Source organism: Toxotes jaculatrix, chromosome 9 (genome assembly GCF_017976425.1).
Source record: "Toxotes jaculatrix isolate fToxJac2 chromosome 9, fToxJac2.pri, whole genome shotgun sequence".
Classification (NCBI taxonomy): Eukaryota; Metazoa; Chordata; class Actinopteri; family Toxotidae; genus Toxotes; species Toxotes jaculatrix.
The window spans coordinates 23551776-23564098 of NC_054402.1; the positions used below are offsets into that span (position 1 = coordinate 23551776).

The 12323-nt window shown below is 41.5% G+C and overlaps 1 protein-coding gene across 4 annotated transcripts in view; it reads right to left on the reverse strand.

The window, feature by feature from the left end:
* Positions 1–4142: 4142 nt before the first annotated feature.
* Positions 4143–12323, reverse strand: part of LOC121186891 (unconventional myosin-Ic-like) — a 53515-nt gene continuing 45334 nt past the window's right edge. For all 4 annotated transcript variants that reach the window (XM_041045769.1, XM_041045772.1, XM_041045773.1 and 1 more), the window contains 19 exons: positions 11826–11917; positions 11551–11645; positions 10708–10754; positions 10451–10531; positions 9773–9878; positions 8562–8679; positions 7633–7746; positions 7402–7478; positions 7232–7300; positions 7011–7095; positions 6659–6818; positions 6275–6358; positions 6061–6154; positions 5901–5956; positions 5676–5811; positions 5506–5576; positions 5282–5379; positions 4931–5030; positions 4143–4361 (listed from right to left, as the gene is read on the reverse strand). In XM_041045769.1, coding sequence (XP_040901703.1) covers positions 4335–4361; positions 4931–5030; positions 5282–5379; positions 5506–5576; positions 5676–5811; positions 5901–5956; positions 6061–6154; positions 6275–6358; positions 6659–6818; positions 7011–7095; positions 7232–7300; positions 7402–7478; positions 7633–7746; positions 8562–8679; positions 9773–9878; positions 10451–10531; positions 10708–10754; positions 11551–11645; positions 11826–11917 — 1710 coding nt within the window. In that variant the 3' untranslated portion in view covers positions 4143–4334. The remainder of the gene's footprint in view (positions 4362–4930; positions 5031–5281; positions 5380–5505; positions 5577–5675; positions 5812–5900; positions 5957–6060; positions 6155–6274; positions 6359–6658; positions 6819–7010; positions 7096–7231; positions 7301–7401; positions 7479–7632; positions 7747–8561; positions 8680–9772; positions 9879–10450; positions 10532–10707; positions 10755–11550; positions 11646–11825; positions 11918–12323) is intronic.

Below are 12323 nucleotides of genomic sequence, written 5' to 3' on the forward strand. Positions count from 1 at the left end.
CAATGCAGTGTACTTTTGATGTTTACTGTATTATTCAATGTGTACAGTGAGTGAGCACAAGGAAATTATTCTTTTATTTAAAAAAAACTTTTTAAAGAACAGAAACTTTTTGCTGAACTATTTTCTCAGCTTAAATAGTCCCATTGTCCACAATTCAGAGCAAGGCTCTGAATGTGGATTATTAGTCTAAAAAAGCTCAGTGGATTGTTTGTTCTTATTTGACAGTTTAGTAAAGAAACTGCTGCCCAGCTGAGCCCTAATTCCAGTTTCCTGTGTGTAGCAAACGTGTGCAGAATTTATATACATATACATAACACTGCTGCCACACCTACAGCATATGTAGGTTATATATATGCTCCCATCAGCATTGTGATGTGACTCTGTTTACTTCCAGCTTCATTCCAAACTTGTGATTCCTAGAAGTACAGGAAAGGGGGGCTCACATGGTCCAGAGGAAAAGCCAGATGAAAACAACCACCACTGGAGGAGTCATTCAGACGAAGGGCGACACCTGCTGGCTGCTTCAAACACGGCTACTGAGGGTTTTAGCTGTGGACTGTTCACCCGACTGAGACCACGGTCATGATAGACAGTGATGGATGGATCTGCAAAATAAAAGGGAAATACTCAAGTGAAGTCAAAGTATCTCAGCATCGTTCTTGAGTTCATGTGCTTGGCTGTCATACGCCTCTGTTTATGGATTAATGCACATGATTACCAGGTTCAGGGCCCAAGGGGTCAGGAGGCCTCTTAGACAGAGGCTCTTTATGAGCTGCCTGTTATTAACATTTCTCTTAGCAAAGTCAGTGAACTCAGCTGACAGCAGGGATGATGAAATATAGCATTCCTTCTACAGTTTTCTGGAGAACAATGAGTGACTTAACCAATCCAGGGTATTTGACCTTCCAGAAAGAACTGGTCAACCTTTGACTGTCACTCAGTCACTCAGATTTTGATTTTTATTTCTTTTACTTTGCTAATCTCAAGGCTCCATGTGTAACATTATATGTTTAATTTATGTCTGTGCTTGTGCCTTTAGAACTCTTGTTCCTGAAAATGGCAATAATAACAAATACATTTTTAAAAATGAATAGAGATGATCTGATGACGCTGGCTTTTAATATTAAACATCCTCTGACCCAACACTCTTATATAACAGCTGCACAGTGAATTATTTATACACAGTGAGTAAAGTAATATGTCTGAAGTTGGTATATCCCTGCTTTAGTAAAATGTAAATAAAATAACATATAAACATAAAATAACATTTTGTCCTATAGTATTGTCTATAACACATGACACTGCTGTGACAGATTTTACACTTAAGCTGTAAAATGATGCAGAAAAAGATGCCAAATCACTGAAAGCAACAAATTTCTGGCTCTGTTGATGAGGAGGGGCTCACTGCTCCGTAGAGCAAGGGCCTTTGATGTCCCCAGGGTCCTTTGTCTCATTATCATTTTTCACAGACAAAAGGCATTTCTGCTTTCTCTTTTGTTGTTACATGATAATAAGTTGATGTCAGTGTCTTCTTGTAAGCTTTAAAAATACCAGGTTATTATGAAGTTACTAAGCTTCACTAGTTCTGGAGCTTTCAATCGCATCTCACGATCTTCCTCAGCAGATGGGTTTTCCCTCTCACATTTCATCTTTGTCTGAGCACCTCAAGGATTTCTTGTTCTTATTGACTCAAAAAAAGACATAAGTTTTGGTAAACACTAGCACCCACACACAGCTGAACAGGAGGCAGGAGGAAGGAATAAACACCCAACAGCCAATTATCTGTTTGTATTTACTTTTCAAATTTATTTATTTTTTTCAAATCCTTAGTATCTTCTTTTTTTTTTAGTGTGTTGGCATAATTATACATTGGTTTGGTGCACACAGTAAGTCAGGACTGATAACAGGCGTGAAACTGTAAATCAACAGACAAACGCAGGATTTGGTTTGAATAAAGCTTATACACTCAGAGGAAGCAAACCTTTAGGTGCTGCTGGGAAACTTTTAGAAAGAGCCTGACGAACATCGTCAGCCAACGACCGCACTCTGTCAAGGAGGTATTTCTTTTATTTGCACACAAATCTGCTGTATTTCTATCCGACAAGGCACGTGAACATGTTAACAAACAAAACTAAAAGCTTCTTCCCTCCATATGTCTCACATCATCAAACCTCACTTGGCTTGATTCTCTCATTTATAGCGCAGAACATTAACTGTACAAATACAAACTCCCTCCAAAAAAAAAAAAAAACAAAACCTAACATTCACAATAATATCATATAAATCATACACAGAATCAGTATAAATCAACAGGGTCTTTGGCTAGTATACTGTAAGTGCAGTAAGCACAGTCCTGTCTCTGTATATTGCACCCGCCTCACCACCCAGAGCCATGCGGAGAAAAAGTTCTGTCATTGAACGAGGTCTGGAAAAAAAAAAAATCCTGGAAACATTTTGGAGCTCCTCTCAAAAGTTTTCAAGAACACAACTTTTTCACTTTCAGTCTTTGGTCTCACTTATAGGCTTGAAGAAGAGTTTGGGGTCAAGGGTCAGAGTTAGCTTTAGACAGATCTTTATAGTAAAGCTGGTCTATAGGTGGCCTTTAATGAACCGGTGACATATTTTGATGAGGGTGCATACATATTTCACTGCTGTCGTGTTTTAGCGGAGATTTTGTTTGTGTGTGTGTTATATGACAATTTAGATGTAATTTCAGAAGAATTTCAGATGAGAAGATTGATCTCACTCCCGTGTCTTTGTGCTCAATATGAAGCTACAACCAGGAGATGATGAGCTAGGCTACACATGAGAGCGGCGTCAATCCCAGAGAAAGCCGGTAAGCGTATTTCCCAAACTGTAAAACTATTTCTTTAAACAGTTCACCTTCAGAGGAGTCAAATATCTAGGCACACAGCTGTTAGTAGCTTCTGTCTAAAACCACTGCTTTTGGCCTCGGCAAGCATTTCAGCTAAATCCAGATTTAATATGGCTTCAGACTGTGAGTTTAAATCTCAGGTAATGGTCTCAGTTCTGTCTAACAGGCATACAATTGTAAAAATGGACAGATATATTCTACAATAACAAAAGAAATAATGGCTTCTGGTGAAATAATTCAAAGACATTGGTCAGATCCTGGTCAGAGGTAGCCATCACACCAGCTCAGTCACAGAAGCTAAACCTGGTCTAAGATGGAAAACAGATGGCTAGAGACACGGAGAAGATACCGGGAAGAGTGGAAGAAATGTAGCCAACTACAGAGAGATGCTGGGGAACGAGGGACGTCTGCTGTTACAACAACCAGTCAGAGGAGGACAGGTCTCTATCTACACTAAACTCGACTCATTCTTGTGTTTTGAGTGTCATGGTCTTCATTCGTCACTTTGCAGCTCTTTAGCTTACACATTAAGAATAAATTAGGACAAAGGCACAAGCACCTGCTGTGGAGGCAAATGACCGCTGCATTCCTTCACCTCTCCTCTCACCTCTCTCTCTTTGCCTTTTCCTCTCACACTTCCTCACTTACTTTGTTCATTTTTGCAGCGTTTACACAACGTGCAAATTATTTAATGTAGTGAATCCCTCATGATCAGCTTCCTTCTTTTCAGACACTATACATGAAAATACATTCTAACTATTAACTTTGGTGTAGTGAGCCAGTCTGACTCGCCCAGCCTTTTCTTTGTGCCAGAGCGTCACCATTTGATTGGAAAGTTATTCCTCCTCATCCTCGAACCTCTCATCAGCTATCCTACATGCTGTCAGCCGTGTTCTGCACACCTTCACACTTCAACAACAAGCCATTTGCCCCAGTTAGAAAAGTAGGGTCAGCAAGACAATCCAGTCTTTTAGTCAAGCAGAAAAAGTAAACAGGGAAAAAAAACAAAAAAAAAACAGAGGCAACAAGCAACAACCAACTCTGATTTTCATCAGCAACACGCTTCTTCTCATCATTGTCTCTTCCCTCGTCGTTTTCTTGGTCATGTTCCCAAATAAAGCACAATAAACACGTGGTGCAGGAAAAATGCACCAAAATATTTGTTATTCCTTGGCCTCATATATAAAATCAGAATATTCAAACAGCAACAATATTAATCCCAAAAATATAATATATAAACATAAATATATCAATTAGTTTTGCTGGATTTTTTTTTTTTTTTTTTTTTTTTAATTGGAAGCACATGCCACCCCTGTAGTGACAGCTGGCATCTGATTGGCTTAGACAGAGAGGGGTCTGCAGTCATGTGATTGGAAGAGGAGTATGTAGGTCCTGGTGTGTGTGTGTGTGTGTGTGTGTATGTGTGTGTGTTTGTGCGTCTGCATGGTCAGAGTGGCCATCATCTTGAGTTCAGTCTGGGAGCCGTCTGAAAGAGATCCAGAGGAGAAGGAGGTCAAGTCAGAGGTCAACAGACTGAATGTGGATCTTTGGACATATGCAGAAAGTAAACAACAACAACATCTGCTTCCAAATCAGGAGGAGAGCTTCTTGGGTTGTTGCTCATGTTGCCTGGCAACTGTCAATCAAATCTGATCACACCACACCCACACAGTCCTGATGAAGCTGAGTAGTGCGTGAGTAATGTGTTTTTTTTACTGAACTTCAACTATAATCATTGTTTGTTTAGTAATGAATATTTAATGTTTATGAACATGTCACCGAACTGTTTCCTATTTACACATGCAGCAGACAGAGCAACATTAGAATCAGTCATGTGATCCACCATTGCAGTTTTAAATACTATTGCAACACATCAGTTGAATGCTGCAGTCAGAAATCTTTATTTATGGGTGGTAATCAGCATAAAGATTAGTAGATTTAATATTGATGTCAGTTAGGATCGAATAAAATGAAATAAAATGATCAGTATTTACACACCGTTCAAAGTCTCTGTAATCTGACTGAATGAAGCTGAAGGTGATTAAGCCCACTCACCACAGACAAGTGTCCATTCTTAGCCTTGGCCACCAGTAGTTCTGATCCAGGTGTGAAGTCTATGATCCCCTCTTTCCCCTGACCCACTGTAAACGTTATACTGGAGGAGCAACACAGGAACAGTTAGAGCCGTTTATTGATTTTCCACTTTCCTCTTTCTACCTTTACAGAGTGCAGTGTGTAGGAGTGGAGATGTATTTTTAAGAAGTATTACACCGCTGCAGTTATTAGCATTATGTAAGAAAAACACAGGAAAAAGGGTGAAGGATCTATTTAAAGTCCACGGTGACACTGTAATACAGTGACATCCTCTCACAGAGCGGATCTCCACGTTTGTGTTGTGCTCCTCACCTGCCCTGGTTGATGTTGATGCTGTTGATTTTGTCGGCACAGATTGCGATCTTGGTCAAGGTCTCAATCACATGGTCACTCTGCAGAACTACGTCTCCCTGATAGGAAACCACAGAATAGACACGCAGTGAAAACTCACACGTTCATACAGAACTAGATAAGATCTGCTGAGGTCGTGTAGCAGCATCGTTCATGGTTAATTTATAACAAGTCCTCGGCTTTACCTTCTGTTTGTTGTCATCACTGGGCACGTGCAGAACAAACAAGCCGTCGCTGAGAGAGCTGACGGAGATCCCTGCGGGGGAAGGACAGTTTACGTTTTAATCAGTCCAACACAGCTGTCCACAAAAACAACCCCCTTAGCAAATGATGACTGTGGCTGTTGACCTCTGACCTTTCAGAGCTCCATAGTCGATGCGCTGCTTGAGTTTGGCCTCCTCTATAATAACAGCACTGTTGCCGGTGAGGAGCAGCTGGCGTGGCCGAGCTTTGTAGCCTTTCCTGTCGTACTTGGTGACTGGCACTGCATACTGGGAACGTAAGGAGGATGGGTCAACACGCTGTTGGTGAGGAAATAGCTTTTAAACTGCCCTTTGTCTAAAGACTCTGCTCCACTGACCTTCATCTTCTCGCTGCCCAGAGCCTGCAGCACTTTGGGGTTGATGTCCTCACCATCTGAACAAGAGGAAACACCCTGTTCACATCTTTGTTTTCCACAGTGTGCAATATAAAGCCTGTGACGTCTCTGAGTTTGGGTAGAAAAAACATCAGAATCTTACTGAGTCTTGTGCTGACAAACAGTTTGGGCACGCTCTGTGGGTAGTTGTCCTTCTTGTCCCGGAAGATCTCGCTTGCGATCATCTTCTGCTCCATCTATTCACACAGAATTGATGCCAGTGAAGTAAATGAAGGAGGCAGCAAAGAAGAAACCTGACTCTCTGATTACAGTGATGACAATGAGCAAGTCCTGACTGGTGATGGGACGATATTCACCTGGTGCTTCCACTCAGGATTGATCTTCTTGCAGTAGCTCCACACCATGTTCTGCATGCACAGCTTACGCAAATGCTCTGACGCCTAAAGACACAGACACAGAGTTTTCACAACAGTTCAACTTTTCAGTAATCCTACATATGAGTGGGGTCATAATACATACTGGATACGTCACTATAGCAAGAGTAGACCTCCACTTGTGTTTACTTCACATTAATACGCATCAGTCATATTTCTAATTTCATGTGCTTACAGCTGTGGACTGCTGGAGGAAATCATGTTTCTGTTTGCCATAAAAAGCTGCCCTTTAAAGACCCTTCGGTCAAATCCTAATTTGAGTTCATTTTTTAGTCTCCACCATCTGTGTGTTGTATTCTTTTATACCTCAATGAGAGCAGCTGGAGGTGTTGGCCAGCTCTTGTCCAGGACGTTCTTGGGCAGGTTCCTGTGCAGGTTCATGAGGAAGGAGTAGCGAACATAATCCAGGAAATACTCGTTCTCTGGACAGCGCTCCTTGTGGCGGTAGATGAAGCCCTTGATGAACCTGAGAGTGAGAAAAGGGATTAGAAAGGCTTTATACAATCTACACAACATGCAGCAGTGTTTGTTCCAGTCATGGAAATGTAAACCTGTTCATCCCCTGATACAAAATCTGAAAAACAAACTGATGGTGGCATCTGTTGGGTTAATACACTCGCACGGTGAGTGTATTAACCTGTTCCTGTGTAATTTGTACCTGCGAATAGTATCAGCAGCCTGACGTCGGCGCTGGGCCCTCCTCCTGGCCAGGATTCCCCTCCACCACGCCTGGATGGCAATAGCTGCAAGATACATTGTGTACATTATAACTCACAATCTACCCAGATTCTCTGCAGACATACTGTAGCTGTTGAATAAATAAGTAATAAAAGAAAATGAGGAATGATCCCAGTAAAGATGTGAGTAAAGTTTCCTCACCTGAGGTTCTGAGTTTTTGGTATTTGGACTTCTGGCTGTAGCCTCTCCATCCTGCCTGTAGCTTGGTGGCTGTGGGGGTGAGACAGAGCAGTGAGAGAGACAGTTCAAATGTATGGCAAAAATCAAAAAGGCAGAGGTAATCAGTCACGTCGTGACTCGCTGACTCTCACCGAGACTGTGTTTCCTGGTCTCCAGTGCATCCTCTGTGGCAAACAAGGTCTTTGGGAAGCGGATGAAGATTTTGGATCTATAACAAAGAAAACATCTGACATCAAACTAATTTTACCCAACATAACAACTCAGAGTGCTTCACAAACAGAAACAAAAGTGCAGGTCAGGGTCATGAAAGGGGGAAAAATAAGTATAAGTGTGTGTGTGTATGTGTGTGTGCTGCTGCTGACCTGCCCAGTTTGTACTCCTCTGGCTTGTATCCCAGGTGTTTGACCAGTGTGGACACTCCATCGGACAGTTTCCCCTGCCAGTTAGGCCACGTGTCAGGACACAGAGACTTATACCTGCACAGACACAAGTCGAACAGACACAAACACAAATGAATACAACAAAACCGGTTTAGGAATAAAGCCTAACATCCTTTAACTAAAGCCTTGGGTTCAGTCAAGTTCCAGCCTCTGATCTGAGAGAAGTGACTGTTTTTCATCATCTCATGGGAAAGTAAACAGAAAATCTGTTGGTTAGACACAATGAGGAATTTGATGGAGTCACTACAGGCTTTAGGAAATGTCAGTGGTCATTTTTCACTGTTTCCTTAGAAGGTTAATTGCTAATGAAATAACTGTTTGTCACAGACCTGAAGGTCAGTTCTTCCAACAGTGAAAAAAGTAAATGAAACATGGGAACCACTGCTCATTGCATGTAGCTTAGGTCTGCCAGATATATGAAATCTGAATTCAGATCATACCCTTTCCTTTCCTTTTTCAGTTTAGGAATCTATCTGACACTGTTATTCAGAGCTATGAATGAGCTAGAATCGGATTAGGGCCCTGCTCGGGACAGGACACAACCTGGGACTGAACTTAAAACCCCTGCATTATATAAAGACAGGAAACCAAAACCTGCTGCACCTGGAGGAACAATACAATCACTATATCACCAGGTATTTACTTCTAGATTGTAGGGACACATTCATATTGTGGGCAAAGGAATATGCTGCTATTATGCCATCATTCTCTAAAGAAATTGCTATTATGTTCAAATGAATTGTTCCTTGTAGGTAAGTGTGCTTCAGTTACCACTAGGCCAAACTCTTACTCTATGTGAACATGTGGTTGTACCTTACAGCCTTACAGAAAAAATACAAGTATCTGATCACCTCTGCAGGAAGACCTCGTAGCGTCGCCTGTAGGCAAAGCCGGCTCTCCTCACCCTCAGATTCTCCATCAGTCCCAGATATTTGACCTGGTGACGGATCAGAACCTCGTCAAATCGACCTGGGGACGGGGAGGAGAGGGAGAGCTGGGTCAAAACGGTCTGAGAAAAATGTAACGTCTGTTGGACAAAATGAACCAGAGAAAACCAGTAAATGCTAAACAACAGGAGTAGGAGTGACAGAGGACAGAGAAACTGTGTGAAATAAACAAAAGGCCAACTGTGGAGAGAAACAAAGCCGGCCCGATATACTGACGACCACACGGAGAGATACACTGCAGCCACTGATGCAGCTGAAAACAAACTGTTTTGGTTGGAATTAGTGAAAGCACAAGATTAACGTGATATTTCTGGGAAATTATTAGCTTGTTGAAACTGTTAAGCTGCTTCTACTCTATTTACAAGAACTGTTACATAAAGCTGGAATCTAACCACTGAAAACTATTAGCGTATGCAAGAAAATAATAGTTTGTAATAATTTTAATCAACTGAATACCTAGTTGTGAAACTGAACAACTACAGAAGGCTTAAAAACAACCTATTTTCAATAGGTTCTGTCATGATGGTCAATCTCAATAACCTGATTGTTAGGGTCATTTTCAGGGTTTGAACAGCCCATTAAAAATGTGACATAAAAGTTTTCACAGTAACATTTATTGCTAAATTCTTGGTATTTAAATTTCAAATGTAAGTATTCAGCAGTGATTCAGTTTAAATCAGGATTTCAGTTGCTCATCAGATTCATATTATTAGGCCTATTATTTGCTTCCATGTAGGTGTTAGACCTGCCAAGTTGTCCTGTAACTACTGTGTAATATAAAATGTGGACCTAGGAACATGTGAAGTCAAACCATGATTTAGCACAAAATGGCAGAAAGTTCCAAAGTCCATTGTGTCACTCCACAAATACTAAATATTTTGGTATAAATGTGTTCTGATAAATTACTACATTTCACTGAAGAGTCTTGAGAAACTTGACCAGGTTTTTGTTTTCTAAATCGAGGTGTTTTGGGTTTGAATTCCACACTTGATATTACTTATACTCTGTCATTTGCTATGTCGTACCTCATAACACAATATGCGATAGGAAGCTAAGCATTTCTGTTTTCCTATCCTGAACCATACTAAGCAAAAAATGAAGACTGGACTTCATACCTGCTTGTTTGGAGTCATTGGGCTTGATGCAGCGGATGTACGACGGCTCCTTGGACATGAGGATCTCCATGAGTTTCGCCAGACTGGCTTTGAACTGGGTGGCCGCCTGGGAGGGCAGACACAAACAGACAGACAACAGACAAAAGCTGGTCAGGGAGGGATGGAGATGAAGGTAAGAGGATGGGGAAGGATGCTAGTCAGTAACTGAGGGACAGACGTAAAGGAGCAGGAAAACTGAAGAAGTGAGCGGTGAATGGATGCAAATGGACGGCCGCGGACAGAGACGATGACCTAAGAAGAGCTACGTAAACAGAGGAGTGGCTGATGTGACTGGCAGTCCTGTACAGACTGAACACTGAGCCCAGTGTGGAGGACTGGGACTCTAACTTGCCAGCCTGTGACAGTACCCTGTTCAAGTGTGTGTCTGTGTGAGTGTGTGTGAAGGGCACACAAGTGTCAGGGCATTCCTCAGTGAGTGGGAGGCCGCAGAATATCCCCATCAGACCGCCCTCTCAACACTGGAGAGGGGAAACACACTACTGTTTGTTTAGCTGTGGGAAAGTATGTTGGGATGCATGCGAGTATGATTTATATGAGTGTGGAAAACAGACAGAGAAAACCTCAGGACACAAAGAGGGTATGCACGCACACGCACAAACACACAATCTGGTATCTCACTGTGTCTGGACGTTTCTTGTCGCTCAGCTCCTCCTTGTCAAAACACTGGGTCAGGATCTTGTTCTCCGACATACACATAACCTGCCGACACACACAGAGGACATTTTAAACTCGAAATCAGCTTCACAACTTTCCATCACCAGTATAACACTGTCAAACTAAAATACTGTTTACAATAAAGATGTTCTGATGCTGATTCCAATCACATCATCCCTCCCAATCTGTTCTCTTCCTGTTTATTCTAAACTCAGTCTCACCTCCTTTAGGTTTCTGAAGAGCAGGTCATTGTTCTTGTCCAAAAATCCTGAGGAAGACAAGATGAAATTTAACTTTCTTCACATGCTGACTTCCACTATTGGTGCATCAGGATAACTTTTCATTAGCTAAATCCATTTATTTGTGATTGATTTGATTTATTATTTATTTATTATTGTCTGTCTAACTTCTATATGGGGGATTAATCAATAATAATGCTCTTAATTTTCCCATAATTTAGGGGCTCTGAGGGATGTAATCAGGAAGTATAACGTTACTGTGGACTCAGTTAGCTGTGAGGTACGACTTGAGAGCTGTTATTTTTAGCATGCGTTTGTTTACATTTTGGCAAACTGGCACCATTAAAATGAGCTTTTATTCATTGATATTTACTTGCAGTGGAAAATGGAGATACTTATATCTTTGTAAAGTTTAAGTCACACTCTAAAAATGTGTGTATCATTGCAACGTGTTTAGATTTGAGTGAGTTTTGACTTTGAGAAGACGTAAGATGTTTGACACAAATTGAGGTAATTGGGTGCTGTGGGTTTTAAAGTGCCTTTAATGCCTACATGAGCTGCACCACTGCACACTGTGGTGGTAACCAGACCAAATGAGTGGCCTTACTATAATGAAAACATCCCATTGTTTTTAGAACCTGCAGCATGCACCTGTCCCTTTAACCTCCTTTAGTTTCTTTGACTTCTGCAGTTGCACCTTTTTTTCCCTTTGCCATTTGTATTATCTTGAGCAAAAGCCCACAGCTGAATCTGTTTCAATGAAAGTAAGTTACTGTTTGATGTGACCATTTGTTTAAGAAAATGCAAACACACACACACACACACCGTTGACATTGTAGTTGACTTCTCCAGCGTAATGCAGCAGTCGAAATTCATCACGGCCCATTACCTTCCGGGTCTTTCCATCAGCCAGCTTGTGACTGCAGGGAAACAGACAAATGCAGCATGGATACATCAGTAAACGGACTGGACACATATTCAATTGTTCAGTCTCAAGCAAACAGCTAGATTTTTAAGTACTGGGAGAGCAAACTGGATGTATTTGTGACATTGTAGAGGTTACAGATGACAGGAGTATTGAACCAGTCAATCAAACTAACGTGACAAAGTGTGGGTGTCCTCCCACAGTGTCCTCCAGCTTCTCAAGGAAGGTGATATCACTGGCGTCTCCAGGCCTGAGACACTCCTCATCCTGAGAGGCAGAGCAGCAATCAGTCATGATCTCATACCAGGAAAGAACCCTTTCAGAGGCTATGCCCCCATATTGTTTATATATATGCAGAATATACGAGTTTGCATGAGTGGCTAATGATCTACTATGCTGTGAGATGATACAAGGTTCTGCTTATCAATAGCTGAGAATTAAATAAACAATCTGACAAGTTTGGCAAATGTGCTTATTAGCTTTCTTGCTGAGAGTCAGATGAAAAAGATTGATACTACTGTCATGTCTGTAAGGTGATATGAAGCTGGAGCCAGGAGACGGTTATCTGACAATACAGACTGTGGCCAGGGGGAAGAAGCGAGCCTGGCTCTGTCCAACACTGATAAAATATAACTACCAACACCTCTAAAGCTCAGTCATTAACACTTTATAA